Source organism: Anguilla anguilla, chromosome 1 (genome assembly GCF_013347855.1).
Source record: "Anguilla anguilla isolate fAngAng1 chromosome 1, fAngAng1.pri, whole genome shotgun sequence".
NCBI classification, from domain to species: Eukaryota; Metazoa; Chordata; class Actinopteri; order Anguilliformes; family Anguillidae; genus Anguilla; species Anguilla anguilla.
Genome location: NC_049201.1, coordinates 46,042,340 through 46,070,069, shown reverse-complemented (window position 1 = coordinate 46,070,069; position 27,730 = coordinate 46,042,340). Strand labels below are relative to the sequence as shown.

General features: G+C 41.3%; 1 protein-coding gene across 3 annotated transcripts in view; it reads right to left on the bottom strand.

Moving 5' to 3' along the window:
- Window positions 1–27,730, bottom strand: part of col14a1a (collagen, type XIV, alpha 1a) — a 113,684-nt gene that overhangs the window by 34,970 nt on the left and 50,984 nt on the right. For all 3 annotated transcript variants that reach the window (XM_035389260.1, XM_035389270.1, XM_035389280.1), the window contains exons 20-33: window positions 25,735–25,864; window positions 23,132–23,254; window positions 22,118–22,267; window positions 17,943–18,056; window positions 14,713–14,859; window positions 12,934–13,008; window positions 11,720–11,859; window positions 9,077–9,200; window positions 6,708–6,851; window positions 5,614–5,778; window positions 4,952–4,990; window positions 3,570–3,708; window positions 2,257–2,399; window positions 1,756–1,865 (exon numbers count right to left, since the gene is read on the bottom strand). In XM_035389260.1, coding sequence (XP_035245151.1) covers window positions 1,756–1,865; window positions 2,257–2,399; window positions 3,570–3,708; window positions 4,952–4,990; window positions 5,614–5,778; window positions 6,708–6,851; window positions 9,077–9,200; window positions 11,720–11,859; window positions 12,934–13,008; window positions 14,713–14,859; window positions 17,943–18,056; window positions 22,118–22,267; window positions 23,132–23,254; window positions 25,735–25,864 — 1,743 coding nt within the window. The remainder of the gene's footprint in view (window positions 1–1,755; window positions 1,866–2,256; window positions 2,400–3,569; window positions 3,709–4,951; window positions 4,991–5,613; window positions 5,779–6,707; window positions 6,852–9,076; window positions 9,201–11,719; window positions 11,860–12,933; window positions 13,009–14,712; window positions 14,860–17,942; window positions 18,057–22,117; window positions 22,268–23,131; window positions 23,255–25,734; window positions 25,865–27,730) is intronic.

Genomic DNA, 27,730 nt, shown 5'->3' with positions numbered 1-27,730 from the left:
GCATTTGACTGTTGATATAGAACATTTGCAGTCAGCATAGCCTCCCAGATGTCTTGTAAACAGCAGAGCCTTGAGATCAGATGTGTTTGGGAGAGACAGTGCTCAGGCGCTAATGTACGAGGACCGCTGTCAGCGCCTTCGCTTCATTTCAGCTCCTGTACAATCCCATTACAAGTGTTGAGATGATATCGCGCGCCGCAAATGGAACAGATTCCTTTGAGCCTAACACCTTTTTAGAAAGAAACAGTGGCGGAAAGCTCAGCAGAAACAGAGATGACCTCCTCTCCTCGAGCGCACATTATCAGGATTTCTTTCAGCGAGGGGTTTGTTTAAAAGCTGTCATAACAATTCGGAGTCTGCGAACCGTTCCCGGGGCCAGGGATATTTGTGACGCCAATTTCGCCGCGCGGGTTTTTACATTTTGAAAATAAGTTTCAGCTGGCCGCGGATAAACCCGAAGCTCAGTCTCGCCACAGTAGGAGTTAGCCAACGTGCTTCTTATTACCGGCTTGCGAAAATCACATGTGCTGAGGTTCCAGCCTCAAGCCTGCAGCAAAACGAAGACGGGTTCTTTTGCAAGCCGAGTGTGTAATTTACGCAGCAAATTGAAAAGCCCAAATAGTTTCATGAATAAACAGTTCTGTAAGGTTCAGATTAACCACGTGTTTATATAACCCACGGTTTTCCACTTGTAGAACGTTAGTCATCTTGTTTTAATCTGAAGAGTATTAAACTCCTGAAATATTAATTGTATTGTTTATTTTAATAGGTTTTATATGCTGTTGCATTTGCTGTAATATAATTAACCTCAGGCATAGCTACACTGAATGAGGGAGTCTGCTAAATAATAATACGGGGGGGGGGGGGGGGGGGGGGATCTAGCTTCTTACCCAAAATGGATAGGCCTATGACGTCTTGTAGTGTTTATCAACTGTGTTTCCAGCACTATGACATGGCCTTACAGCATTGTTCTTTTCAAACGATGAAAAGATTTCTCTTTAAAGAAACGAAAGAGTAAGAACGACGAGCATCGGCAGAAACTTCCCCGAAACTCAAAGAAACAAAAATGAGCGTAGCGGTCAATAGAGGACTGCTTTGGTTTTTACTCATCCTAACAGCTGGAGGTGAAAAACCCACAGGCACTCATATTACAAACAGGCCAAGCGTGCGAGCAGGACGCACCGCAATAATGTGCTCTAAATTACCGCAGAGCGCTTCCAATTACGGGTGTTTACAAAAGCGCCGGTTCGCCGTACCATTATTTGTTGCTCGGCTTAGCGGGGGAATTGACGCACGGAGGCGCAGTTGAACGATGCGCCCGGGGACAGTGGGACATTTTTGCTGCACGCTGCCTCTCATCTTAACCGGGCCCGACTGCCTCAATGCCCAGTCATTATACCCACAGACACCACGGCTTTTCCATGCCTGAGCATACGATCGGAAAGCTAAGCCACGTCTGTTAAAATAAAACCCGAGAGAGGAGCACAATAGCCACAGAGCTTTGAATAGGGAAGTGGGGAGGGAAGGGGGGGCTATAACAGGCCCATCAGCTGAAATGATCGCTTTGCTGACATTTTAAGCTTTTTTATACAGAGTAAGAGATGGCTGTTCAACAAACACATATATCAGAATTGGAAGGCTTGTTTGAGAAAGTCTGAAGTAATCGCCCAGTCAAAATTGTGAATAACAGAAAGAAGAAATTAAAACCCCAGTTAACCATCACCGTCTCCTTTGAAATAACAGCCAAATACTCACCTTGTGGAAACTACCATGGAAAATCTTCTTGATGTCCTGCCCCTCAAACGTCACGGTCTGGAAGTCTCCCTTGTAGTCGTAGTTGAAAAAAGTGAGAGTTTTCCCACTGTCTGGATTTGGAGACAGGAAGTTAATCATGCTTTTGCCACACACTGTACTTCAACAGAACTGCACATATGGGTGAATGCAATGTAACTTGAACGGGCAGTTGAATTCCTGTAACATATGGATTCTGTGTATTGTGACAGACTGTGTTGAAACTGATTCAATCCATTGTTCTGAAGCTTCAGCCTGTGTTTAGAGTAAAGTGGAAAGAGCATGCAAGCCCATTCTTATTATATGCCTTCAAAATGATCTTACAGCAAAATCATTCTACTGTTAACAACAAAAAAAATGCATAGAATTCACAGCTTGTAATAGATCAGGCTCAATCCACAATGTCTGTCCCACCTGTGTTGTCTTGTCCTCCAGTAGGGGGGTTGATACAGGCACAATACTCACTGTCCAGAATGACGCCCACCAGAGGTTCATTTTCCTTATTGAGAATCTCCCACAATGCAAAGGGCTCTTGGGGTGTGTCCGGCAACAGGCGGAAAAGCACCGTGATGGTGTAGTCTGAGGGTAGGCCTTCTGGGTGTAGATACCTGATATGCAATAAAGGCAGTGTTACTGTGCCCAGTGATCATGGAAACTTACATGTGAAAAAGAGATTACAGTTTCAAATCCCAGGAAGGGTGGGAAAATTGTTCTTCACATACATCAGTACAAATCCAGCTGTATAAATGGGTGTAAAAGTATATACAAATGTAAATCTTTTTGGATAAGGGGCATCTGTTATACAAATAAGCCAAGTGTCAATCACTGACAACAGGCAGTTAGCCCAGTTAGCAGTTTAACCTCCCCTGTGAAGCTAGTGTAAAACAACTTAGTTTAGCTTGACACTTGAAATCTAATTCGAAAGGGTGCCCAGAAGATTCAGTACACAATTTTTCAAAAAAGTAATTACATTTGGTCAATTTCATACGGTGAAACATGATAAGGGCCCGATGAAATATGATATATGTAACTGTCATGGACCTGAGGCAGACCAAAGCTTGCGAGTTGTATAGGAGAAATTATACAATTCTGAGGTTGACAATCTTTCGCTCCAATAACATCTCTGCCTCGGGAAACATAAAAGTGAACTTAATGTAAATATTATCTTGAGCGTGAGCAGGAGCAGGTCTGTCATCAAAGAGGGATTGTGCCGGCTACACTGGCCAGACTTCTCTTCACATGCAATTAGTGTCCAGTTTGCACCTTTTTCTGGCCATTAATTTGCCTTGTTGAGTGACTTTGAACCTAACGTTGGCTGCAGGATTAAAGCAGTCTGGTCTGGCCAGCTGCATATTAGATTAATTGCCCTTTTCGTCTTTTTTTTACTTTTTACTTCATATTTATTTCTTCACAGGTTCTACAGACGTAGTCTAAGTCAGGGACTGCACAGCGTTACAGGAGGGGTAGTGGCAGCCACAACAGAGGCACAGCCCTCACTAACAACAAAAGCAGCCTGTGGGCACCCATCCCTAGCCTTGGCAGGGCAAAGCCAATCGTGTCCCAACCTGCAGATTTCCACAGTTGTCATAGTTGGCTAATAAGACAGCTGAAGGTCAGGCCTGCGATGGCTCAGCCATATGGCCTAGCCTGTGCTCCTGACAAGCCCCTTTCACTGACTGTACCGGTCCAGAGACTGTTAGAGTGCCGTTTGCCAGATTCCCAAAGCCGGTAGAGTAACGCCTCAGCAGTGTTATAACCCTCAGTTCCGGGATACGCACTTTGTGGGCTGAGACAGGAGGGCATCCTTGTGTAGTCGGTAGCAGGGGAAGCTGTTGAACGTGCCGGGCTCCATGGACACTCCCTCCACACTGCCATACTGGTTCTCCACCAGTCCAAACATCTCCATCATCCTGAAGCCTGAGGGCCAGAGTCATATAACCAATCGCATATATTCATAATGTCAAGAGCTTACCACACACCCCTCAGAATACACTATACAATATAGACCAAAAAAGACCAACCATACACCATAATTACATTATATAAAACAGATAAGAACCGCACTACTATTATACTATATAACTTATATAATCAACCAAATGCTCCTCCTGTTTCACAATGCACTGCACAGCAATAGATTAACCACACACTGCATGATATGATACATATAACCAACCATGCTCATTATACAATATAACCACTCAAAGTGGTAGCTCATGTTCTGGGATTTTTGACATTATTTCAGTTTTAGTGTATGTTTTCATTAGGCCCAGACAGTTATAGTGTGCACCAAAGGATATTTACAGAGATTTCTGGATACCGGCCAGCTTTACAATGGCTGGAATAGGGGCACTGGGGGTTTGTGGTCTAAAGCAAGAAAAATACTTTTCTAATAACTCCAAAGCCATTTTTACAGCAAATTTGTGCTTCCAGAGGTTGTATGTGTGCATTATCTGATTATTCTTTTAAAAAATGTAATTTCATATTATTTTTGTTTGGAACTGTTTCCTATGGCACATGCAACTCCAGATCGCTGTGCTCAAAAAAAGTGTGCTGCAGTTTCCTATATATCAATATTACGACATGGGTCCTTGTCCTTGGGAATGAAGAGTTTGAACTACTGAGAAGTAACAGTGCCAGCACAATATAAAAACTGACACTTATTTTTTATAATTCTGAATATACACTTAAAAATTGATCTGCTCATATATACAAACTCTGCAAACATAACATCACAGAGCAAGCTGCTTTTTAAACTGTGATGCCCCTATAACAGCCATTGTAAAACCAATTAATTGTCAGAACTTCTGTGTCAAAATATCTTTCATTGCACATCAATACTGTGTCGGCCAACCAAGAACACACCAAAACTGAAACTATATCAAGAAAAAAACAAAGAAAGTGAACTATCCCTTTAAAGAAATGGAAGAAAAGGGGTTTGGGAAAAAACACATTTCAACTTAACACGTTTCATGTAAGCTGTCAAATGATGCCTTCATAAGCAGATTCAAAACAACAGTAGCACATCTCAATCCTGAGAACTAATGCTTTAGTAAGACAATCAGCTCTATGAAAACCCCATGAAAGCAGCTTCTAATAGCTGTGTCAAACAGCATATCTACAATATCCCATAAATTATGAGCATGTCTTAGCCCCTTACCTGCTAAGGTGTTACCACTCATCAGAACAGAAGGACAAGCTAAAAAAAAAGATAAAAATTAAAAGATTTAAAGCACCATGTTAACATATGTGAATACCACGGTCTTCAACATTCCCTCAAATGACAACTGTGTTCCTTGTGAAGCTTATCCTGGCTTGACAATCCTAGAGCAGCAAACACACAAATTGCAAAACTGAACCCCCTCCAGTCCTAGCATGCTAATGTTCCCTTGTACATTGATTTATATTGACTGTGTTCACTGAGTGTGCCCTCGGATAATGTTAAATATCTCTTTTAATTATTATTTTGCCACTGCGTCTCTTGCCTCAAAATCCTTAATCTTTCTCTGCACTAAAAGAAAAAAGGCTAAATTCATTCTGGTAGCAGACCTGGGTAAAATGTATTACAATGCCTACACCTCTTTAGATATCTAGAAAACTGGAAAACAAACCTGCAGACTCACGAGTTTGAATGAAACATACACCAAAACATACACAGTGTATGAAATAAAAATTATGTTCTGAATAACAGTAAAAATATATATTTGTTTTGGAAATGACAGTGATCTACAGTTTCTAAAGGGCTAAAATATTTCAATTATTTGATCCAGGTCTGACTGGTAGATTCATTGGATGAATTCTTGGTGACGGGGTGGCGCTTACTGGCTGAGGCTGCCTCACACACAAAGGTTATCAGCTGCTCCTCGATTTTCTTGAAGGCATCTAAGTCGTCCACAAAGAAGACGTGCCTCTCGCTGGGTTTGCTGGCGATGTTCACCAGCTCACCGTAGTCAGCGTCGGCAAAGCCAATGGCAAAAATGCTGTAACCTGCAGAGGTGGAATGACTGACATGGGGACCTCAAGCACACAAAACCACCCTTTACATTATAGCACACATTTACTCACTCAGTTGCCTTATGCAGGATGATCTAGACCACTAGCCACTTTTACACACATATGTAATCCTTTTATGCAGCCAGATAGGAAGTGATAAGTATTTCATGTAGATCTACTGAAGTGATTCATCTGAGACTAAACCTGCAGCATTCTGGCTTTTGATTTGGTTTGTCATTATAAAAGAACCTAAATTCTAATTTCTCAGGGTAGTATGAGTGATACATTTCTAATAATTAGAAGTCCAAAGTAAAATCCAACAATGGCCACAGTCAGTAGACCAGAAGCCCGCTGGGGCTGCCAGCCACAGCCGTGCACTCAAGCAGTGCCTTAACAGGATGAGGCAGCCGGCAGCAACGAATGTTTTATGACTTTTATGCACAGAGTACACTCATGAATGTTTCAATGATTTGTGGTTTCTGCTTGCATGTAATTTTGTCACTGATTACTGCTTTGTGTGCATGGGTTTACAGTCAAATCATGATAATGGCTTTGCTGCCAGTGATTAATATAATCAGTAGGGAACTCAGATCATAGGTCTGATTAGTCCTCTAGAGTAAATACATTGTTAAAATACATTAAATATAATGTCATACTTTGGGTAAAGCCTAAATATTTACTCTACAGGCCTGAATTTCAACAGTATAGGTGCACATACTTCCATACTCATCTAGTCTATAGTGTTTAGCACGTACATAAAAGATGGCCACTTAGCTCCAGTTCGAGAGGAATGTAACTCAGTAACACCCAGAATGAGTAGCTATGCCTTAGTATTGGATAATGATAATAGATTGCATTCATATAGTACCGTTCATGGACCTCAAATTGCTTTACAGGAGAACAGGAATTATATATTTACACACCCTCAATTTGCATTTCCTTGGAGACCTTGTTGACATCATCCTGGGACCTGCCGTCGGTCAGCACCACCAGAACTTTGGGAATGCCCCTCCTCACGCCCCCTTGTGTGGTAAAGATGCTTTCCTTCACATGCTTAATGGCCCTTCCTGAGGGAACGTGGGAGGGAGAGGGCCAGAAGTTAATACAGTCGCTCCCCTGCCCCAGTCACCATGAGTGCTGTAGATCACTGCAATATCACCCCAGAAACTCATAGGCATGAAAATACGTTGATCAAAGCTAGCGGCTAACTGTTCTTCATTTGCTGAAAAGCACGGCTCGGTTTGAAAGCAGTGATTACTCAGCTTTTGAGATGACCACATTAGCAAGGCCACACCGAGCGTTCTTTCCACGCGCTGTCGGACAGTTAGGCTTGAAATTAGTTCCATTCGTGAGTCGCAATGTACCGTGGAATCTGGAGCCTAATTAAATGCATCTGTTTCACCCGGACACAAACGTCGGCAGTGGCACGTGCAATTAATCAAATTGCAAGAAAGCGGGGGATGCCGCACCTCGCGGGCCCACACACAGAGATTGTAATGAACACTAGCACGAGCTCCCGTGGAAGAAGCAAACAGAAAGGCATCACTCCCGAGTCTTTCCAATTCCAATTACCATTTCTAATCTCTTCATAATGTCTAAGGTTACAGGCGGCAGCTCTTAAACCATCTTTTGAATAAAATATGTAGCATCACGGAGGAGAGAGGCGAGAGCACTACAGGAGTAGATTGCCACAAATTTAATCTGGGCTGAGGCTGAGCTTTGCCCGGCCTCCCAACTGTCCTTTTACCATTTTATTAGGCTGCCTGTCAGAAAGAAAAATGACCGACCAACAGAGTCAACATTACTCTTTGAATTTATAAGCTATATCTGTTTTAAAATCTCATTAAAACAAATGGAGTAAACTGAAAATGCAATAGCCGCTGAGGCGTGGAAGAGCAGTGGCCTCTATCTGTGCACGTAGGTGCTTCCCAGATGTACGACTCCCTCGATGGATGGGGGAGCTCGACCAACTGCCAAATCATCAATCAAAAGTCCAGTTCCAGAGTGCATGAAATATAAAAGAACAAACTTGTTATTTATTTCATAAATCATCCAGGGCGATTTTTCTCTTTTTTTACCTTTGCCTCTGAGCTTGCTAATTTTACGTTTTTAAGTTCTCCAGAAAAAAATTATTTCCTTTTCTAAATAGTGTTTTTGACTATAATAAATCTGTGCTGCTCTGAGTTTCAGCAACAGACAGAACATAAACCCAATTCTTTCTGGCCTAAGTAGAAACTGGGACCTTTAGTTTACTGAGGTTTTACATTTTGGTGAAGCTTATGGTTAATCGTGCGTCAGTTTTCCACCCGAATAAATATAAAATGAATACTGCTGAGGCCAATCATCCTGATCCTCGGTTTATCCTTTAAATATGAATTCATGAAATAAAGGGATTAGCCCTAATACTCTGGCTCTAGCAAATCAATCACTTTCAGCACTGAGTGAAAAGCTGTGAAAGCACTAATGAATAAATGCATACCGAAACAAGAGCCAAATCATGTTTGGTTACATGAAATTCAGATGGCAGACATTCCACAGGCAGAAGCCCAAAGTGCCTAGGGTTTTAAAGACAGGGCCCCAGAAAGTAGCTTTGTTTCATCTACGGATACGGCGATAGCTGCCAGAAAAAACAGCCTGGAAAAGCAGCTTCACAGCTGGCTGTCACTAAGGGCTATCAGGTTTCCCTAGTTAGTGAGAGATCACACACTTTCCCTAAAATTTGTTAATCAGTACTAAAACCACTAAGAGTATGCAAGGTGTTTCATTTCACTGTGTTTCAAAAATAGCAAATGTTCACGCATTTTTGGCAAACCCTTGGCTTGATCGTATGCCATAGGAATAGGCCGATAGACATGGAAATGAGAACAAAATATCTGTACCCTCACACGGGGAGCAATTTAAATGTGAAAATATTTACATCTTATTATAGCTGCTTCTTCTGTCACTCAACTATAGTTGCCAGAGCTGATTTGGTCCGCGTAAATATGAAATACTCGCTTCTGGTAACAAATGGCATACAGTACGTGGAACAATAAATCCTGAAAAGATAGCTCTCGCCATGAAAATTAAAGCTCAGCTGTAAAATAACATGTCTGCTTGTCCAGGAAAGGAAACGTTGGCCGGCAGAGCTCCCTGTCTTGTTTGCACGAAAGCACCTGTTTCCACCTCCTAAATCACAGCACGCAGGCGGGGGGTCCACCCCCCCCCCTCCCCAGCCTCAGAGCGCTGCCTGACGGGTTTGGCCCCATCTTCGTCCCGCCGGGCCGGCCAAGAGCAAAAATTTAATACGTGCCTGTCTTGGTGTTTCCCCCTTTGTACCCGATGCGCTGAATGGCGTCCAGCAGCGTTTCCTTGTCGCCGTACGAGTTGAGCTGGAATTCCGTTCTGGCGTCGTCGCTGAACTGCGCAATCGCAACCTGTGCGGGGGGAAGAATCGCTTTTTTATAATACCCAGGGCTTTTCAGAGCTTTACCGCCCCGCCAGATGAAATACAGCCCCGTCACTCTCCCCCGCTGATTTTTCTACTTTCCCGAGCGCTCTGAAGCACACTCTTTCACCCAGCCGCAGCAGAACGCGCCTCCTTTGTTTGGAGGCTTATTACCAATCTGTCTGAATGCAGGCTATTTCAGCCTTGACCTCTGTTGCCTTTAATTTCGCCTTCGTCCCACAGTCTCGAATGATCCGATGCAAAGCCTGTATATGAGGTCAGTTGTGAGGCTTTTTCCCCCCGTCTTTTGCTCCTATCCATGGGCCCAGACCTGCAGATGAGCGGGCTGCGATCGGCCAGATGAAGATCGATGAGCTCTCTTTCCTACGTCTAGACTTGGGCCATATTCGCCTAATGGGATCCCGGGGGACTAGCTCGATTTAAAGCCGCTCTGTGATGCCGGTTGAGGCTCTTGCTGACTGAAACTGCCTCTCTCACAACAGTGCCCAAGAACAACTGGACCCGTAGCCGGTCCCCATTGTCATTCTCAGGCAACAATACCGAGATTACACTTCAAGAACCTGCTGCAAAATTCAGTCCATAGAATGTGTGTCCTCTGAAAAGCACAAAGTTAGCTAGTGCTGAGCTAATGCAATGATATTGCTGGAGGACTGCACATATGGTACAGGCAGATCACAGACGGCCTGTCTCTACTAAGTAATGATACAGAGGATACCCTGCCAACTGGGTCTATGTGCAGCTCAACAGGACTATGCTTCTGTTAGCACTGGCATGGCCTGGGTACACTCTTTCACAATGTGCAGGAGCCAAGTTACTACATGTTTGCATCTTTCCACTATTACTGTATAGTGTTCTTGATCTCTCTGGAAATGTTTTCAGAAATGAGGACTCTTGTGAACGTTCTATGACTGTGCCTCTACAAATCCTCCTCCCTTTCTGTAAAAAGATGAAAAACCTTCAAATGGAGGTAGACTTCACATTCCTTTTGATTTTATACAGTATGTTAGGGAACAGATAAACCAACTGAAGCCTGGTGGGAAAAAAAACCTTGTATCTGCCTTATTCAAGGTCATAGGCATTGAATTTGATTTCAGACACATTCAGAAATATTCTCTCAACCCAAATGTGGCAACAGTTGAAACCTATGTGTCAGTACTTCTTCTGCAGTATGTTCGAGCAGCACTAAAGGTTACCCCACAAAATACTGTCATCACCTTTTTAGCAGACAACTAATATATGCAATACTAATACTTTTCACATTCATAAGCAGACTATTTCCACTGCTTCTTCCCCAATCTTAACTGCACAATATACTTTGTTCCATAGTAAGATTCCAAGGTCTGAATTCCACAATCTTCTGGGTCTTGAGTTCAGATCCAAATAGACCTTTAGATATTCTGCCTTTGGACAGATTGACTTTGAATTATGTGTCACAGTGTCAGGTATGTAGTTTTTAGATTATCACCTTAATGAAACAGACAATTTCATTTGTGTGAACATAGGAATGTGTCTGTTCATTCTCTCTCCCCCTCCTGCGCCACAAAGATCAAAGTAAACATCCTTGGGCGTGAAGGGTCACTCCGGAGGTCTTTTAACGAGAGGTCCTGAAGAGTTTTCTCTCCTTTGAAACTTTATGGCTTTATTGCCTTCTAGAGGAAACTCAAACACCCAGTGTGCACAAAGAGAATGTTCCTTTGGTGAAGTTTGAATGCAATCTGTGATATTGAGATCATTGAATGGAAATCTTAAAGTCTATATAGATAATGGTTGTTCAGCTCTGATAGTTGAAAGCTCTATTTTTAGAGTTAGTTTCAGTTAAAAGCAGAAACCAGTGTGGTATGATTTGGTTTTGTTACATGAAAAATATTTTGCCTGAATGTGGAGAGCATAACTGGTGAAATTTAAGAATTATTTGTCCTGGCTTTTTGGAATATTCGGCTGTCTTTTGGTTTTAGCTCTTTGATCTTGGTTTAGGACTATTTTGGGAGAAAGCTGTGGTTTGCTATTTTCTTTTATTCACTTTATGTGACTGTGTCTATGTCTGAAACATTGGGTTTTTTTATGTAGTTAAACTTCTTTAGATTGGATGTGAATATTTGTTGTAAATTTAAATTTCTCAATTTTAATCTGGTTATGATTGTATTTGTGCATTTGATAAAGGTTGATCCAACAGGTTGCTCGGCCTATCAACTAATTTGGCAATTTAAATAATAATAGATATATTTGATAATAATTATCTAATTTAATTGACAAAATCTATTTTACTCGTTGGATAAGTGAGGGGTTTTAACAGTTGATACACTTGTGTTCGGTATTCAGAGTGCTGGACGTCAAAGGGGGGTGTTAACTGGTTTAAACCGCTGGATTCAATAATTACATAATCCTCACTTCCCTGAAAACAGTATGATATGGAAACATTAAAATTCAATGTATTAATTATTGAAACTAACACACCCAAGGTTACATACCTGCATGTGCACATCTTACCTGTGTGCCATCAGGGCCAATCTTATCAAGGGCCCCAGTCGTGCTGTACAGGAAGCGAATGATTTTCTGGAAGTTGTCGTCACCAATGCTCCAGGACCCGTCCACCAAGAAGGCCAGGTCGGCCTTGGCTGCCTTACAGACTGGAAGAGAAAGCCGGTGAAAGGCAATCACACTGCCGCAGGACTTTGGGAAATGGCAGAGTGGCCCTATTACTGTCTGATTGCTGGAGAAGAACTCAGCTGATTGAGAACGAGCTCTACTTATTCCCCAAAATGCCCATCCACATCGGCCATTTAAAGCTTAATCACATCGGCCGTTTACTGCTCTGGCTCTGAACCAGGGATACATGGACCCCATAGGGGTGCATAAAGCCTCATCAGAGGGTACAAGAGACACATTTCAGGGACTCAAAGCTGCAGTATATTCAGCAGGTACAAAACACAGCATATGCACCACAATAAAAATGAAAAATGACTGAGAGCCCCCTCGTGATATGACAGCTCACACTGAGGCAAAGGGGTATGCGACTACAATAATTTTCAGACTCGAATGTTTCCAATAACACTTTCTTTTTGATGATCTCCAGAAATATTACAACTTCCATGGAGAAAAGTCACCACGCCAGATGTTTCTAAGGTGAAATGATGTACTTTTACAGCAATGGGCTTGTAAATGGACTTGTATGGAATGCAAGTGGTGAAGATTTTTAAAATTAGCTTCAAGCACTGAGCATCATAAAAGAGTAATTGAACGCTTCATGTATTCATTGGAACCATGTTGTTAGTAAGGCCAATAAATTCCTTTGCGAATGACACATGAATATTTGGTTGATGTTATAAATATTTAGGCAAATACAAGTTTCTATTTTTATACAAGTCATTACTAATTTGACGTGTATTGTTGAGGAACACAAGCACTGTAACCTAAGAGCATAATGGCTAACTAAATAGATGATATATTAGCTCTTTCCAAAGAAAACTGTTAAACATCTTAAATTCAGCTGTGGGATTAAAACCGTGTAACTTTAAATTTATTAAAAAGATGGCTTAGACATCATTGTACAGTGTACATTAAGGAGAAGCTTAGGGCAAATAAAAAAATCTCGGTTCTGTGTTTGGTTCAATAAGACTGGCAAAGGCCACGTGTCACATGTAATGTTCTTATGCTAAAGGGCACGTCAGAGAAGTTGTGGTCAGGCGACGTTTTTTCCTCACCTTCTTTGGCAGGAGGGAGGGTGGGGGCAGGCGTCGTGGTGGGGGGCGAGGTCGGTGGCTCCGTCGGAACAGGGACTAAGCACAGACACAGCGCACACAAAAGCCATTAAAGAAGGAATACAGAACTCTGCTCATCGGCAGCACCAGACAAGCTTTTCTCTCAGGATACGATGCACCTGAGCGAGCATTACCATGCATTAAACGTAGTAATGAATTAGCATTACCACGGTGTGAGCAGAAACATCACCTAACAGAGGGAAATGCCGGGCCCTCATAAAAGAGGGAACGCAAGCCGAGCCCCACTCCCAAAACGCTAACGCCTAAAGCAGGTTCCACCCCCGTGCGTCAAGGCGCCCAGCTTCCCAAGCTAACCTGGGAGCTAGCAAACCAGAAGCGCTAGCGCTTTTCACTTCTCATCTCTGCTGAACCTCCCTCTGCCCTCCATCTCTCACCACCCCCTGCCTGCCGTTCCCTGTTGCGAACAGCTCAGCGGGAAAAGCAAAAGAAGCCGTGCGAGCTAATTGCGGTCAGGACTGGATTAATCGCAGACCGGTGGCCTGATAGCGGCTGAGCCGCCAGTGAGAGAAGAGGAACTGTGCCCCCGGTAATGAATGCGCTTCCCTCTCAGAAAGATGGGGAGTTCTCCCCACCTCATCGCCTGCCCAATGGGCTGCATCACCGGCAGGTTATTGTTGTAGCTAAGTGACATCTACGCTGCAGAGGGGTAACGAAGCATGGGGGTGGAAACAGGCAGATTGGAGAGATTTAGCTCCGGTCGCAAAGGGAGGACATCCGTTCAGAACGCTGACCTCCAGAGAACACACTTAGAAGAAGGAAAAGAGGTGAAGGATTTCCACGCTCCTGAAAACATGGACGTTTAATAATCTTTCCTTTTCTCTTCTGTTGTAACCGTTCTCTTGCTTGTGCAGTCCGCACCTGTGCGAGTTAAGTTGCAGCTGAAGCGCGTGTGCACCTCTGACACATTAGCATGCAAGCCACAGGCCAAGCAGGTCTACAGCAGAACTGTATGCCTCTCAGAGGAGAGGCGTGTCTTTTTGCCTGTATCTGGAAGGCAGTGGAAGCCTGTTGTGCTGTTGGACGGAACCGATGCAGCTGTAGCCTGAAGATCCCTGGTCAACTCCCCAACCCTAAACATCTGTCATCACATACCGAGCAGATGTGCTGACAGAAAAAGGCCAACTGTGAAACAGGGCCAAAACTGCACTTGGGCGAATGCCATTATTGACCGAGGCACTAAGGAGCTCAATGAACAAACGCTTTATGATGAATGTAAAAATATCCCCCCTCCACATCCACACAAAATACACTAAATATACAATGTGTGTCTCACACTGCAGATGGTTTGTGCATAACTGGGACCATGAAGATGTCAAGCAGCATGTCATATCACCAGCACTTTGTGGAGCAATAACCAATATTACCATTACAGCTGTGATTTTGATTATTTTATTCAAGCACATTGAATTACTTATTTTGTCTGCTCAGCTGAAACCATCCTCAGCTTTTCTTATTGGGATAGTTCATGTACACAGGGAAAAATAATTACTTTTGATAGCAGCCTCTCAATTTTCCCACTGGGAAATGCAGAACACTTTTGAAAGGCTACGGTTTTAATTTGTGTCAAAACAATGCAGTACACCTGGGTTCTACAAAATGCACTCTTCATCTCAACACAAACGTACACCAGACAGGGTACAATATTGCTTGTTTCAGTATTACATCTTGCTCTCAATCCTTTCAATCTCTGCAGATGCTTACGTGTTGCGCTCACGGTGGTGATCGCAGGACCCTCCATGTCGAGGTACTGGGTGTAGACGCTGATCTTGTACTGGGTGTTTGGAGTGAGGTCATAGAAGCAATGCCTGGAAGCCCCACCCCCTACGCTCACTTCCTGCCGTTGCCCATCTGAAAGGAAAGTTAACACTGTGCCTTACACATTGTCTCTTAGGATGTCATACTAGCTAACAGTATGGAAGTGAACATGTTACTTCCTTGTTTTATTTAATTTGCATTGTTAGAATCTCATGCCTTGTTGCTGAAATGACCAATATACTTTGTGAAATAAACCCTTGACAGGTTTCATCAGTACGAGTTTCATTTCAGTTTAAGTGAAAGTTCTTAACTGACTCTTTCCCAGACAGCAAAGGAGCTTCAGTGCCGGCAGGCAAATTCAGTGATCAATGTCAATCATTACCTCACCACACCCTTTGAAATGACAAAAAGTGCCTGCATAATTCACTGACAAACCATTACATTTGCTCAGTGGATAACCTCAGTGGGCTTCACGCAGTAAAAAAAAAACAGAAAAACAATAAAAGAAACTAAATCTTTGTTCCATGCAGGCTGTAAGCTAATACCTCTTAAAATAAAAGGACCTGGAGTACCCCATGTGACCTCAGGAGCTGCAATATTTAAGTGGAGTCTTAAGATACAATGTACTGAGACACAAAGACTAATAGCAGTAATTCATCAACTTCACATATTTTAAATCGAAATATTTCAGCCTTAGTGAAAGACACCCCTAGCCTGTTAAATATAACCTCTTTCAGAAACAGATTTTGGTGAAACATCTTAAACGTGCAATACAATCTATGGATGTCACATGATCTGTGTGATAATCTGCCTGCAAGAATCTGATTTTGGGGCCTCCTGTAGGGTGGGCTGCTTCATTTTCTTTATCTCAGGAACTGATATTTATTTTAAAACCATCTTCCAGGGGTTAATTTCATATTCAGGAAATACTTGCTATCTTTACGATAATTCAGAAAACCTTAATATCTTTCACACATCTTCAGCTTTCTCTAATCTTTACAGTGTCTGGAGCAAGAACAAATGACTTCTGTTTCACCAGAACAAAAATATTTTTATAAAGAAAAAAGAAGAAAACAATTTTTATATGTCCAAATTGGAGTTACAGTTTTTTTTATATACTTCCTGGATCCTCAATAGTTCTGTCTCTGGAACTCATTTTGGCTCACTTACTTTCAATGTGATTCACATAATAACATAAACCACAAGACTCCTAATCCAAGAATAGGATGAGTCCTGAAATGTACACAGGTTTTTAAACTGATTTCTTTGCTTAAAAGAATCTCTTAGTGCACAATTCAGTCACAAGCCAAGTCTTGGCTGCAATTTCAGACAAGCTCAGCAAGAAGTTATTAAAAGCACTCACAAAAAAGGGCATTTATTTATCATTTAAACAAACTGTCCATTTTGGTCCAGTCAGATATATGAAATACATAAACATCTGTCATCACACACACAGAGCAGATGCGATGAAAAATAAAATCTGTCATATGAAATGTTACAAAAATTAGGTAATTTGAGGTTATGATCGTAATTTCATGAATGATGATAACAGGGTTTTAGGGACTGTATGAGACTAATTTATAAAGACAGTTCTGTTAATTTCCCCTTTCTATGAGAACATTTCCTCTGTTGGATATTCTGTGTGGTGTTGCTCAATTTGACATGACAACAAGTTTACATAAAAATGCTAAGAGGAAAACAGTCCTGAAACCAAGGACTGCAGCAAGCTTCTCTTTGCTCTTTATATGTCAGGCATGTTACGGTCATTTTGGAACAAAAACAGCCAGGACACACCACTCTTCATCATTTGCTCAAGTAGATCTCTGAGTTTTCCAATGGTTTATTTTGTATTGAATATCAATCTAATCCTGGTTTATCCACCCTTTAAATATGCACACACACACACACACACACACACACACACACACACTCACCTATACACCACGCTGTGAGGACCATTACCTAGACCTGATTGCAACAAAGACAAATGAGATAGACATATACCCCCACCGGCCCCTAGGCTCTGGTGGTGATTGGACTGACCATTGAGTGGACAGAAATGTACAAGTACCTGGGTACTATAATAGACTCTTAAGCTTGCATTTAAGAGCAATGACGAACAGATCTTCTCAAAATGTCAGAGGCTTTTCTTCTCAAGAATATTAAGAAGGCTGTAAGTACATAAGGCTGTTCTACCAGCTTTTTACTGCTGCTTTATTGAATCAGTTCTGATGTTTGCTACACTTGCTTGGTTTGGTTCTCTGACTGGGGTGAACCAGAGGCCCATAAACAGGATTGTTAAAATGAGCAGAAAGATAATTGGCCCAACCACAGGACCATCTTTGAAAAACCGGCCAGAAGGAAGAGAGAACAAATCGTACAGGCCCCCACACACCCAGTCTATCCTGAATATTTCAACTTCTCCCCTCAGGGTGAAGACTCTACTCCCTATCACTTAAGCTCTGTATCTACAGTACTTTTGTCCCTACATCCATCAGACTTCTGAATAATATGAACAATAGAATATTACAATCTTTTTACCTTATTCTTTTGCATTGCTCTTATGGTCTTTCGCTTTGTGTACTTTTAACTTTTAAACAGGACAGGATAGGAGCACACAGAAAGCCCAGAATGATTTAAATTTCATATCTCAAATCTTGGTTCTTAAATCAGCCTGTGAAAATGCACATATGGAGGAGAAATAAAGGAAGTGGCAGGTTTTCTAGAAGAACATAGGATCATAAGAAAGTAAAATGAGAAGGGTAGGTTATTCATTTCATCTAGGCTTCTATCTACAGTACCACCATTTTGACTAGTTGACTAGTTTAAAGAAGATTCTGTTGCTTTCAAGACCATTAAAAATATATCATCTTCATCTTGCTACAGCTGTACACAGTCAAAACATTTGTGAGACGTATATTAGCAGAAAGTTCTAGATTCCTTGTGTAATTAGTCTCTGTTAAAGACAAAAAGCGGCCACTAAACAAAGAAAATCTGTGTTTCACTTGAGTCCATTCCTTTAAGTAAAAAGATGATGAAGAACAGTCTGTATATAAAATGTTGACAATATGCAATACAAAAGACGTCTATTTTCACATGATTCAACATGTCAGACTCGTGCACCAGGTAATGTTGCACTGACGTTACATAACTGTCATACAGTGTGTGGTACTCACTGAGGAGGGACTCGATGATCACCCTGTACATTGAGGCAGTGGTGGGTTGCCACTGGGCGCACATGCTGTTTGTACGCATTTGGTAGGCATTCAGGTTGGACACGCCCAGTTTCACTGCAGGAGAAAAAGAGACATGCGTTACTCTCATTTCAGCATGGACTGAACCTGGCCGCCTGACGAAAGGTACAGTCTGAGGCAAGGCCAGAAAACTGTGTCGACAGCAGGTGGAAAAAAATGCATTAACAGGTACGGTATATATATAGATTTAAAGTGTCCATACAAATTATCAGTCAGTGATAATAATAAAAAATTAAAACCTAATGGCAGAAACTGTAGGGAGTGAAAGAAAGCAACTGAAGGGACCAAATAATAGTAATAATAATAATAGTCATTAACATTGACTTACAAAAAAATGCAACAATATACCACAATACAATCATTTTTCCAGAGAAAACACAGTTTGGCAACAGCAACTTAATTCATCACCTAACATAATACACTGTGTGAAGCAGCAGATGACCATGCCAAAAACTGTTATCAATAGAAAAAGTCATATATTACTCTATAGTTAAATCAATTAGGTTAAAATAAATATTTTAAATAAATAAATACATGAAAGTTTACAAATGCATAACATTAACAAAATAAGTACTATTTCAACATATTTGCAGTCATATTTCAGAGCAGGGTCTCACAACCATGACAAAGTTAAACAGACTGCATTGCCATAGGCAATGGTATGTGACTGTATGCAGTGTGAAATATAAATAACGCGAATACAAATAACGCCAAATTGGCTATTTTTTTATGTTAGGAATTTTCTATTCCAATACCAAACAACAAAATGTGTTTATTTTTTAATAACCCATCAAATGCCATGGGCGACATAATTCAACAGAAATGCCAATGTTCTAAAGTGCCAAGGGTGACTAACGTTGACAGAAATTGTTCTGAAGTTAAAGGGCAACTAAAACACCACCCAACACAGGTTCACATTATTTGAAATCATTTAAGAAACACTGGGAAGCATTGCTTTGGAATAGGGCTTACTTCATCTCCGATAGCTAAGATAGCCAACTTTGCCTCATTTTGAAATCAATACATTTAATGGCAGGCCTACACTTAGAATGTTTTAATTAATGACTTACAAATACTCCTTTGTATGTGTGAGTAACTTGCCATTTTTGTACTCTGAAAACTTGTTTTGCTGAGATTTATATTATTATCAATATTGTTCTAACAGTGTATTTAAACTGAGATATTGCATTTGGATTTGGCTATAACCTATAGGCTACCCCCATATCTTCTGTTCCTCATTAACAAGTACAGTAATTCTGTTCAATAGGTTAAATGATGTGTTTTGCATATTGGCAGGATCAATCTAAAAATTTAGAATGTTGGTAGCCATATTGGTTTGGCGTTGCAGGGACTCCAGAGTTCTAGAATACTTAGGCACAGCGGAGGCTTAGTGTTCTAGAACACACAGGCACTGAAAGAAAATACATGGAGCCTTCTGAATTCATCTCTGTCACAAAGCAAAAATAGCTGATAAATTTGCCGTTATCTTTTGTTTTCTGGTTTGGTACAGATAACCATGACAACATCATGATTTTACCCAATGGGCTCAATTCCATATCACTGGAATTGAGAAATCAGAAACAAATGAGGCCTGGCTTGTTTCTTGGCTCAGTCCAGCACATGAAGCACTTTGATGAACTTGAATGGTTGTTTCCAACAGTGTGCTACAGTGCTGTTAAGCCAGAAAAACCTATTAGGCCTCATGCCATGACAGGGGTACAGACTGAGCTTTTAAAGTTAGTAATCCTCAATTTAGTTTAACATTTTCAGATAAGAAAAAAACAATACATTTATGGCCATACAGTAAGTGTCTTTCTGGAAAAGTCAAAACCATCACATTTTTTTCTGTCGAAGAGGCGTATAATACATCAACAATGTCCTTAAGGAGAATTAAATCCATGAAACAAAATTGAAAATTGAACAAGATACTGTGCAGCAGATTCTCATTATATTGGTGGCACGTGTGAATAATGCAGGGGGTGCACACATAGGGGTTCTAAGTTAAAATAACAATTCAGAGGTCAGTTTGAATGCACACAAAATATTTGCATGACTCATTGGTCTTATGCAGAAATTTACATATAGAAAGTCTATTTGCATAATCCTGAATTAAGCACCAGGCCATAATGAATGCAGCGTGTAATATACAATGTCCGGTGATCTGTGTGCAGAGCACAATGCAATACTCTCTGTAGAGCTTGTCATAGAAGATTATGATTGCCACATCTCAGTACAGTTTATACATTATTATAACACAAAACATTCAAAGCAGTAGAGAGTCGGGAATGTCATCTAGCCCAGGCCCGACAGTCACTGACATATACTGACACATATCTTGAATAAAACCACTTATGAGTCACTGGTTGCATGACTTGGTTCAAATGAAAAACTGCTTTCTTTTTAGGAGGTGACAGCACTGTTTTGAACTACGGCCAAGGGATTTTGGAAGAAAGCAAATCCATTTCCCTTTTTGACAGGACAACCTCATACACATATTACTTTGTAGCGTGCCCAGTGATATCATATTTATATGTAAAGGAACATTATTCCAGTTGAATGTCAGAATATTTGGAAACTATTCTCCGTAAGAGCACCATCTCAAATATACAGGTGACAGAACCTATTTCCTCAGCACACTCCTAACGGTCGCACCACAGTGTGTTTAAATAAAAATATTTGGCAGACAGAATGTATGAACGAAATCCTGGGAAATGAAGGAAATGCTGATTTTTTCAGAGTAAATGTGAATTATTTCTGAATTGTCATTTGCAGGAACAAAATGCAACAGAACTAAAAAGGTCTAGTACTGGTATCAACGTGCCTTTGACCACGCTCCCTTACTCCCAAAGCTCAGTGACTGTATTCCTGTTTGCGCTCAGAATACAAATTCCACAGCTAATATGAAACCCAAGTCACTTGATGGCATTCAATTGCTAGCTGTCTCCTGAGGAGGTGAATGTTAAAGAACCCCAGCAAGCATATGATGGGTACAAAATATTCTGCATTCCTTATTGTAGACGGCAAGAGCCACCCTACATTAAAGCCATGGAAGAAGACACAGACATATGAGGGCCATGCCCCTGAGCTTACAGTGTGCCCAGTTTCCTCTTGTCTATGCACAGTACAGACCAGTCACTGCTACAGTGCTGTACTGTTACAATGCTAGAATTCTTGTGTTCAATACGTATATATACGTATATATTTGCTAACATACAATATATTAATTTCACAATATTCACAGTACAACAGAAAGAAATGTAGTAGAAGAATATTAGCATTGGCAAAGGAGGTTTGTGTCAGAACAGCATTCAGCTTGGCCAGACACACGTGGCAAATCATGGGCTGATTGTGATTTTGGGCTCAAGTGGTGTGTCCATTAGAGCCACATTGTCTTGGTGCAGTGATGGACACCACAACCCAGATTCTAGGCTGTGCCAGCGCTGACTGTGGCCCATCTGTTGCCAGAGTTTCAATTAGTTTCATTTAGTTTGCCTTGAGTGAGCTGATTGCCTTCATATCTTCAGCGAGTCATAGTGTGAAATGTTTTAATTGGGAATTACATCATTCTGGGCAGCATATTTGCATATTAGGAAACTTTACTTCAATATGGAAGTAATGTCACATATGTCAAGGCATAACATAAATCACAAACTTGCCTTCAAACATAAAGATACATCAAAACGACCTAGCGACTGAATGAAAAATAAAAAAGCGCTCTAAAACAAAGCTGCCTTTCTGTACAGTTGACAACCTCTTGGTGCGCAGAATTGCATGCTGACACAAAAGAGGTCAAAAGCATCTGTTCTTGAAGAATGTGTTTTTCTCACAAGCCCCAGATCGGTATCAAGCTCTAGACCAGCAGGGATAACACACGGGGGAGTTGAGAACAAAGAGGCGGCCTCATTTTTAGTCAGCCACGCCTTCACACCCTGTTGCATAGGCAGGTTTTGACAGTGGACCAGAACTGTATCCGCAACATACTTATATCCTCACTTTCGCTCCTGTTGTGCCACAGTAACATTGCAACATTCCAAAAACATTTGGACAATGCTGTGCCAGCTGGTCGAGACGGCACCTGCCCTCCCCCCTTCACTTACATGTCTTGGCCTTGCCGGCGAGGGCGTCGCTGGAGCCGGTGGTGTACGAGGCGATGACCTTGACGCTGTATTCCGTGCCGGTCAGCAGGTTCACGATCAGCATGGTGTTGACGTCCTCCCCCACAAAGGTCTCCAGGGCGGGGCCTGGAGCTGCGGGAGAGAGCGAGCGGTCAGACCTCCAGCGCCTCCGCTGCAGCGACCCTGGCTCCCGCCCCCACAGAGAACACCTTAAATCATCCCTGGCTTTCAGGAGGGGCGGGAGGCGGGGCCTGCTTCAGACAGCGCAAAGCGGGGAGGCAGACAGCTAATAAGGACAGCGGGTATCGCGGTCATCTCACCTCCAGTTCAGCCATCCGCAGTCTATGCTACTCGCCTAACATGAGTCAGAGTGTTTTTAAACGTGGGTGGAGAACCAGTTTCACTTTTCTGCTCTCCAAATAATTATATTCCTTATAATTAATTATATTCTTTTTATAGACTTAATGAGAAACAGAGACGTGTGGGTCTTTATTTCCAAGCTCGTGATTTTCTACAGAAAACCGTGCCGTGCCCAGTGATATTTTCCCCAAATGCTGTCCCATCAAATTAAAGTGTCCTGTTAACAGCCTGAATGCAGTTGCAGATGGAATAAAAGCCTTTTCCAACAGTCTCAGAAACTTTTCTCCTTTATAAAGCCTTTCATTCCCTCATAAATTATGTTTGGATACACTTCTCCAAAAAGCAGTGTCTTAGATGCAGTGTTGCCAGATGCTTGTGATTATGTTCCACAAAAAAAACTCAGCCCTCTCCAATAATCTTTTGACTCATATATACATTTTCAAGACTTTTTACTGTACAGAAGAGCCTTTTAAATTCCCCCAGCTTCATTTGACCCTCCATGATTCATTTTCATTCTTTTTAAAAAAATCTCCCATATATTTTTCTCTACAATTTACCCAATGATTTGTTCAGCCCCAGAGTAACCCCCCCCCCCCCCTCCCCCATTCTGGCAAACCCAAATTAGCTCTTACTCACCAGAGATAGGCTGGTAGACAATCCTGTACCCCATGGTGGGGGATGGAGGAGTGTCCCAGGTGATCCTGAAACGGTTGTACCACTCTTCGGACACCCTAAGGTTTCGGGGAGCAGTGAGGGGTACTGTGAAGAAACAGGGAGCCATCATGTCTCCGCAACAAGGACCATGCCTTTGACCTAGCCTCATTTGTCAGGTGCATAATCTCAGAGTACTCCCACAAATTGTGGGGATGTGTTTTGCTAATACATTAGTTATGATCTTGCGTAGGTGGGGCTCTGACCACAAGCAGGTGCTCAAGCTAACTCAGACAGACTAATGACACAATCTTAAAACTTGGTAGAACCAATAAGATTGCAGGAACTCTGGAGAGAATCTGAGGTCAAGACTATTTCTGTGCTTCTGAGAGTGGTGTGCCAGAGACTAATGTATCTAAACACTCACGTATATGCACAAGCATATCTTGGCCATCAGGAATACTGAGTATTAATATGGGAGCTAATTCGTATGTGTGACTTGCAATGAAATTATTTAATTATCACTGAGGTTTTGTGTTTTGTTCTTCCGCTTGCAGCATTTCCTTTTGAACTCAAATACATAAATTTTCATTTTTTATCAAAAGAAGAAACTATCCCAAATTGGTTGTCAAGGGTAATAATTTTTTACAACGCTGTACATAATCAATTGCACCAGCAGAAATAAAAGCCATTTTATTGCCTCATTACTGGAAGGAGAGGAGGCTGTCATTATAAATGACTTTCATTAAGCTTATTAATGGAGAAAATCAATATTTGTCACCCTGCCCGTTTACAGTTAATGCAGAGGCTCTCAGTATGGGAGAGACGTAGGGAAGATTTAACACCAAATAACAACGCCAACAAATGACACCTCTGCTTGTGACTGAACATTTCTGCAGAGTAAAGGTAGGGGAGAGCAGGGAAAAATGTAACATGGGGCAAAATGTAGCACAGACTTTTTAAGTAGTTGCAACAAGCTTGAATGGTGTATTTCAGGTTAAACACAGCAAATTACCTTCTTTTTGTCTCTTAAGAACTGAGGGAGATTTCAATAAATATTTTGGGAGATATTGTCAAAAGTCTGTTTTGGCTAAATGTAATGATTTTTTTTTTCTGAAAGTGTTTTTCAGCTACTGAATTGTGTGTGTATGTTAAGGAATACAAATGCATGTAATCATAAATAGTCTTTTAGTGACTAACAGATTGCATAATTTTGATATAGCATGCTAGCTTGTTGGGATTGCTAGCCAGGCAAAGGTGCAGACTCTCCCCTAGCGGGGTTTAACCTAACAGGGTGTTTCATTGATGTGATGACATTTATGGTGCAAATGACCGAAGGTACTGGAGTATGTTAGGGGAGACTGAGGCTGGCTGGCACAAGGGTTGGTTGGCACACAGCTATTTTCAGGTCCTTTGAAGGTCACGCCCACAAAAATGTAACATCAAAATATTAGTTCACTTGAACTGCAGTAATGTATCATGTTAAAACATCTGAAAAATGACTCACTTTTTTGTGAGGCAAACATTTCAATTTTGTCGGATCGAAAATTTAAAAAAAAAAACCTTACACTAACATTCCTCATACTACCTTATTATTTAAAACTGGTTTATACATATACAGGCGCGACGTTGGAGATTCAGGGTCAGGCCATAGCAGAATAAAGCAGAAGCCAGTGTCACTGCTGGCTTTGTAACTTTTAATTTAATTATTGCATGATGTAATCTCTCCACACAGCTGCTCACAAACATTTCCACAATAGCCAAAGCTCTGTTCCTCCCAAAACAATCTCAAAACCCTTAATATTTAATGTCACCACAATACTCACCAGGAGAGGGTTAATTTCCCTCATCACATTAAAAGATGTGTTGTGTTGTAGAGTGACCTGAACCAATAATAATATATAAAAGGGAAGAGACCATTATTCCTCGGATCCCTCCCGATCATGCATTAAGCATGCAGGGGCCGGGAGAAGAGGGGGTGTCTCTCCCCCTATTTCAACAACATAAAAGGTGGCCCTGACTCTACTCTTGAGTAAAGGTTGGCATCTGGCATCTAATTGGGAGTTGGCATTTGAGTCTTGCATCTAGGTTTGGCGTTCTAATTTTCATCCCTGGTCATTTAGGAACATTCCTAACAGTCTGTTGGTTTTGGAATTTTGCACCTTAGCACATTTTGGGATTCATTTGAGAGAGATAAACTGTGATTTGGTATCTTCTTTCATTCATTTCTTTTGTGACTGTAATTGGACGTTTTAGATTAGACGTTAAATATTTAAATTTTAATCTGGTTGTGAGTTGTGGTTTGATCTGGTTGTGAGAAACAGGTTGCTCTGCCTATCAACAAATATGGTGATTTAACCGTTAATTGATATTTTTGATAATAATTAAATCAAATAAATTTATTTTACTTCAATATTCAGTGGATCAATATTCAGTGTTGCACATTAAATGAGGGTGCTAGCCATTAAAACGGCTGTATTCAGAAATGACACATACAGTATTTCACTTAATCCTCACTTTCACAACACTGCACGTCCACTTTTTAACAGCTCTGACGCTGCACCACACCAGTAAAAGTTTATACTCACACGTCCGTCCCACAGATGACACGCTGACTCCATCGCCCTCTGCGTACACTGGAGTGACTGTCACCTTGTACTGTGTGTCAGACAGCAGGGGCTGAAGGAGATGGCTGCTCTGTTGGCTGGGAACCATGACCTGAATGGAGAAGACCAAGTGTGACGCCTGTTACACTGCAGTGATTATCCTGACATTAATATTACACACTTTCTCGATAAGGGTTCCAAAGCTTCCCGAGCCACTTAACAAGAGAAACAATTTTATCTGACCCGCTCCTTAGTAAAATATCAGGCTAATATATATTCAAGTACCGAATCAAATTTTTTTCTTGAATACATAACATATCAAAATACCTGGGATATATCATGTCATGGGATCTGGCCAAACCACTCTCATGACCCACTTGAGGTCCCCAGCACACCGTTTTGGAATGACTGCTTTAGCATACAATGGCATCCAGGCTGATATTTCAGATATCATTTACAAAACCGTATGCTTGGTCAGGTAATTCATGGTTAAGTGTCTCGCTCAAGCGTGCATCCGCATTCAAATTCAAACCACCACCTTCTGGTCTGGTAAAGATTCTGGAGAAATTTCCCTGACAGACAGGGTTAAGAGTCACTCCCTGGGAACTCGATTTACAGTGGGAGGGTTAACTGGAAACAGAAGTGCTCCTCTCTCTGATTTGGTATTGGGAAATCTCTGGGAAATGAGGAACTAACTTCACACAGCCCTACCAACCCCCCATAGCCATTGTGCCTTTTAAAGTTTTCAGTTTAAAAACAATCAGAACAATGAAAATTTAATGTTTTTAGTTAAGATTTTTTGAGCCATAATTTCTCAGAAGACTGTTTATTGCTAATTTAACTAAGGCAAATTGAACCAGACAGACCAAAGGAACAAAGAAAATATTAATCATGGTTAAATGATTGGTTTCGTCATAGCTCAATGACCAAATGAATGGGTAAAATGCCAGCTTTGCTGTATCAGAAGATTATGTCCAATGAAAGATAACTATTTGGACTCAGTATGTACATTATCATACTCCAGAAGACTCAAAAGCTTGCATATTGGGCTGCAGCAGTTAAATTTCGTTTTGCACCATAATTCTAATTTAAGTGACCTCAAACTTCTCACCGTTAACAAATTGCCTGTTATCAGAAACACGAGTACAGCTTTGTATGTGACGCAAGCAGTTATTGTTCCCAGACAGGAGGAAATTGATCACCGAAAATAAAGCTGACCTTTGTTGTCTGCACAGGAAATAATATTCTTTTTGTCTTGACAAAGTATGCCATTCTTTTATTTTTGCTTAGCAACTTTTTTCCAAAGAAACATGATTTATCGTAGCTGTTCCAATGATTTAAAACTTCAATTTGAGACCAAATAATGTAACATTATGTGAAGGAATAAAAAATTCATTCTGTGCCTAGTTCTAGATGCCTAGTAAATATATGAAAAATATAACAGAGGGTGCTGCTGACCTCGTTGGTTCCAAAGCTGTTTGCAGTTCAGACCTGTTATGTGTAGTATTATCCAAAAATACCCCCAAAATGTTTTGGAATCATAACCATTATCTGGCATTAAATTTAAAATGTCACTGATGCAGGATGCAGTGGTTTTACAGGTCAAAAACAGTTGTCATTTAGAAGGCACGATGAACCAAATCTGTCCTGATCAAAAGTAATGTCGTGAAATGAAATTTTCATAAATTATGCGCTCCTTATAATCTAATCATAATCCCTGCAATCAATCTGCTCTGGCTGATTGAGTATTACAAATCACCAAATTAAACCTGCCCATCTCATGGACCGTCAGTCCATGCCACAAAGTGGGCCTCACCACAAAGCACTCCTGTCTACAGAGCTGTCCGCCAGATCCACAGTGCTGAACCCTCCTGAAAAGCCACAGAGCAAACTTCCCTGTGCCACATGACCTCTGCTTTTTTTCCCCGACTAGGCCCGGTTGACCCAAATGGCAGTTGAAAAGATAATGAAATGTCTT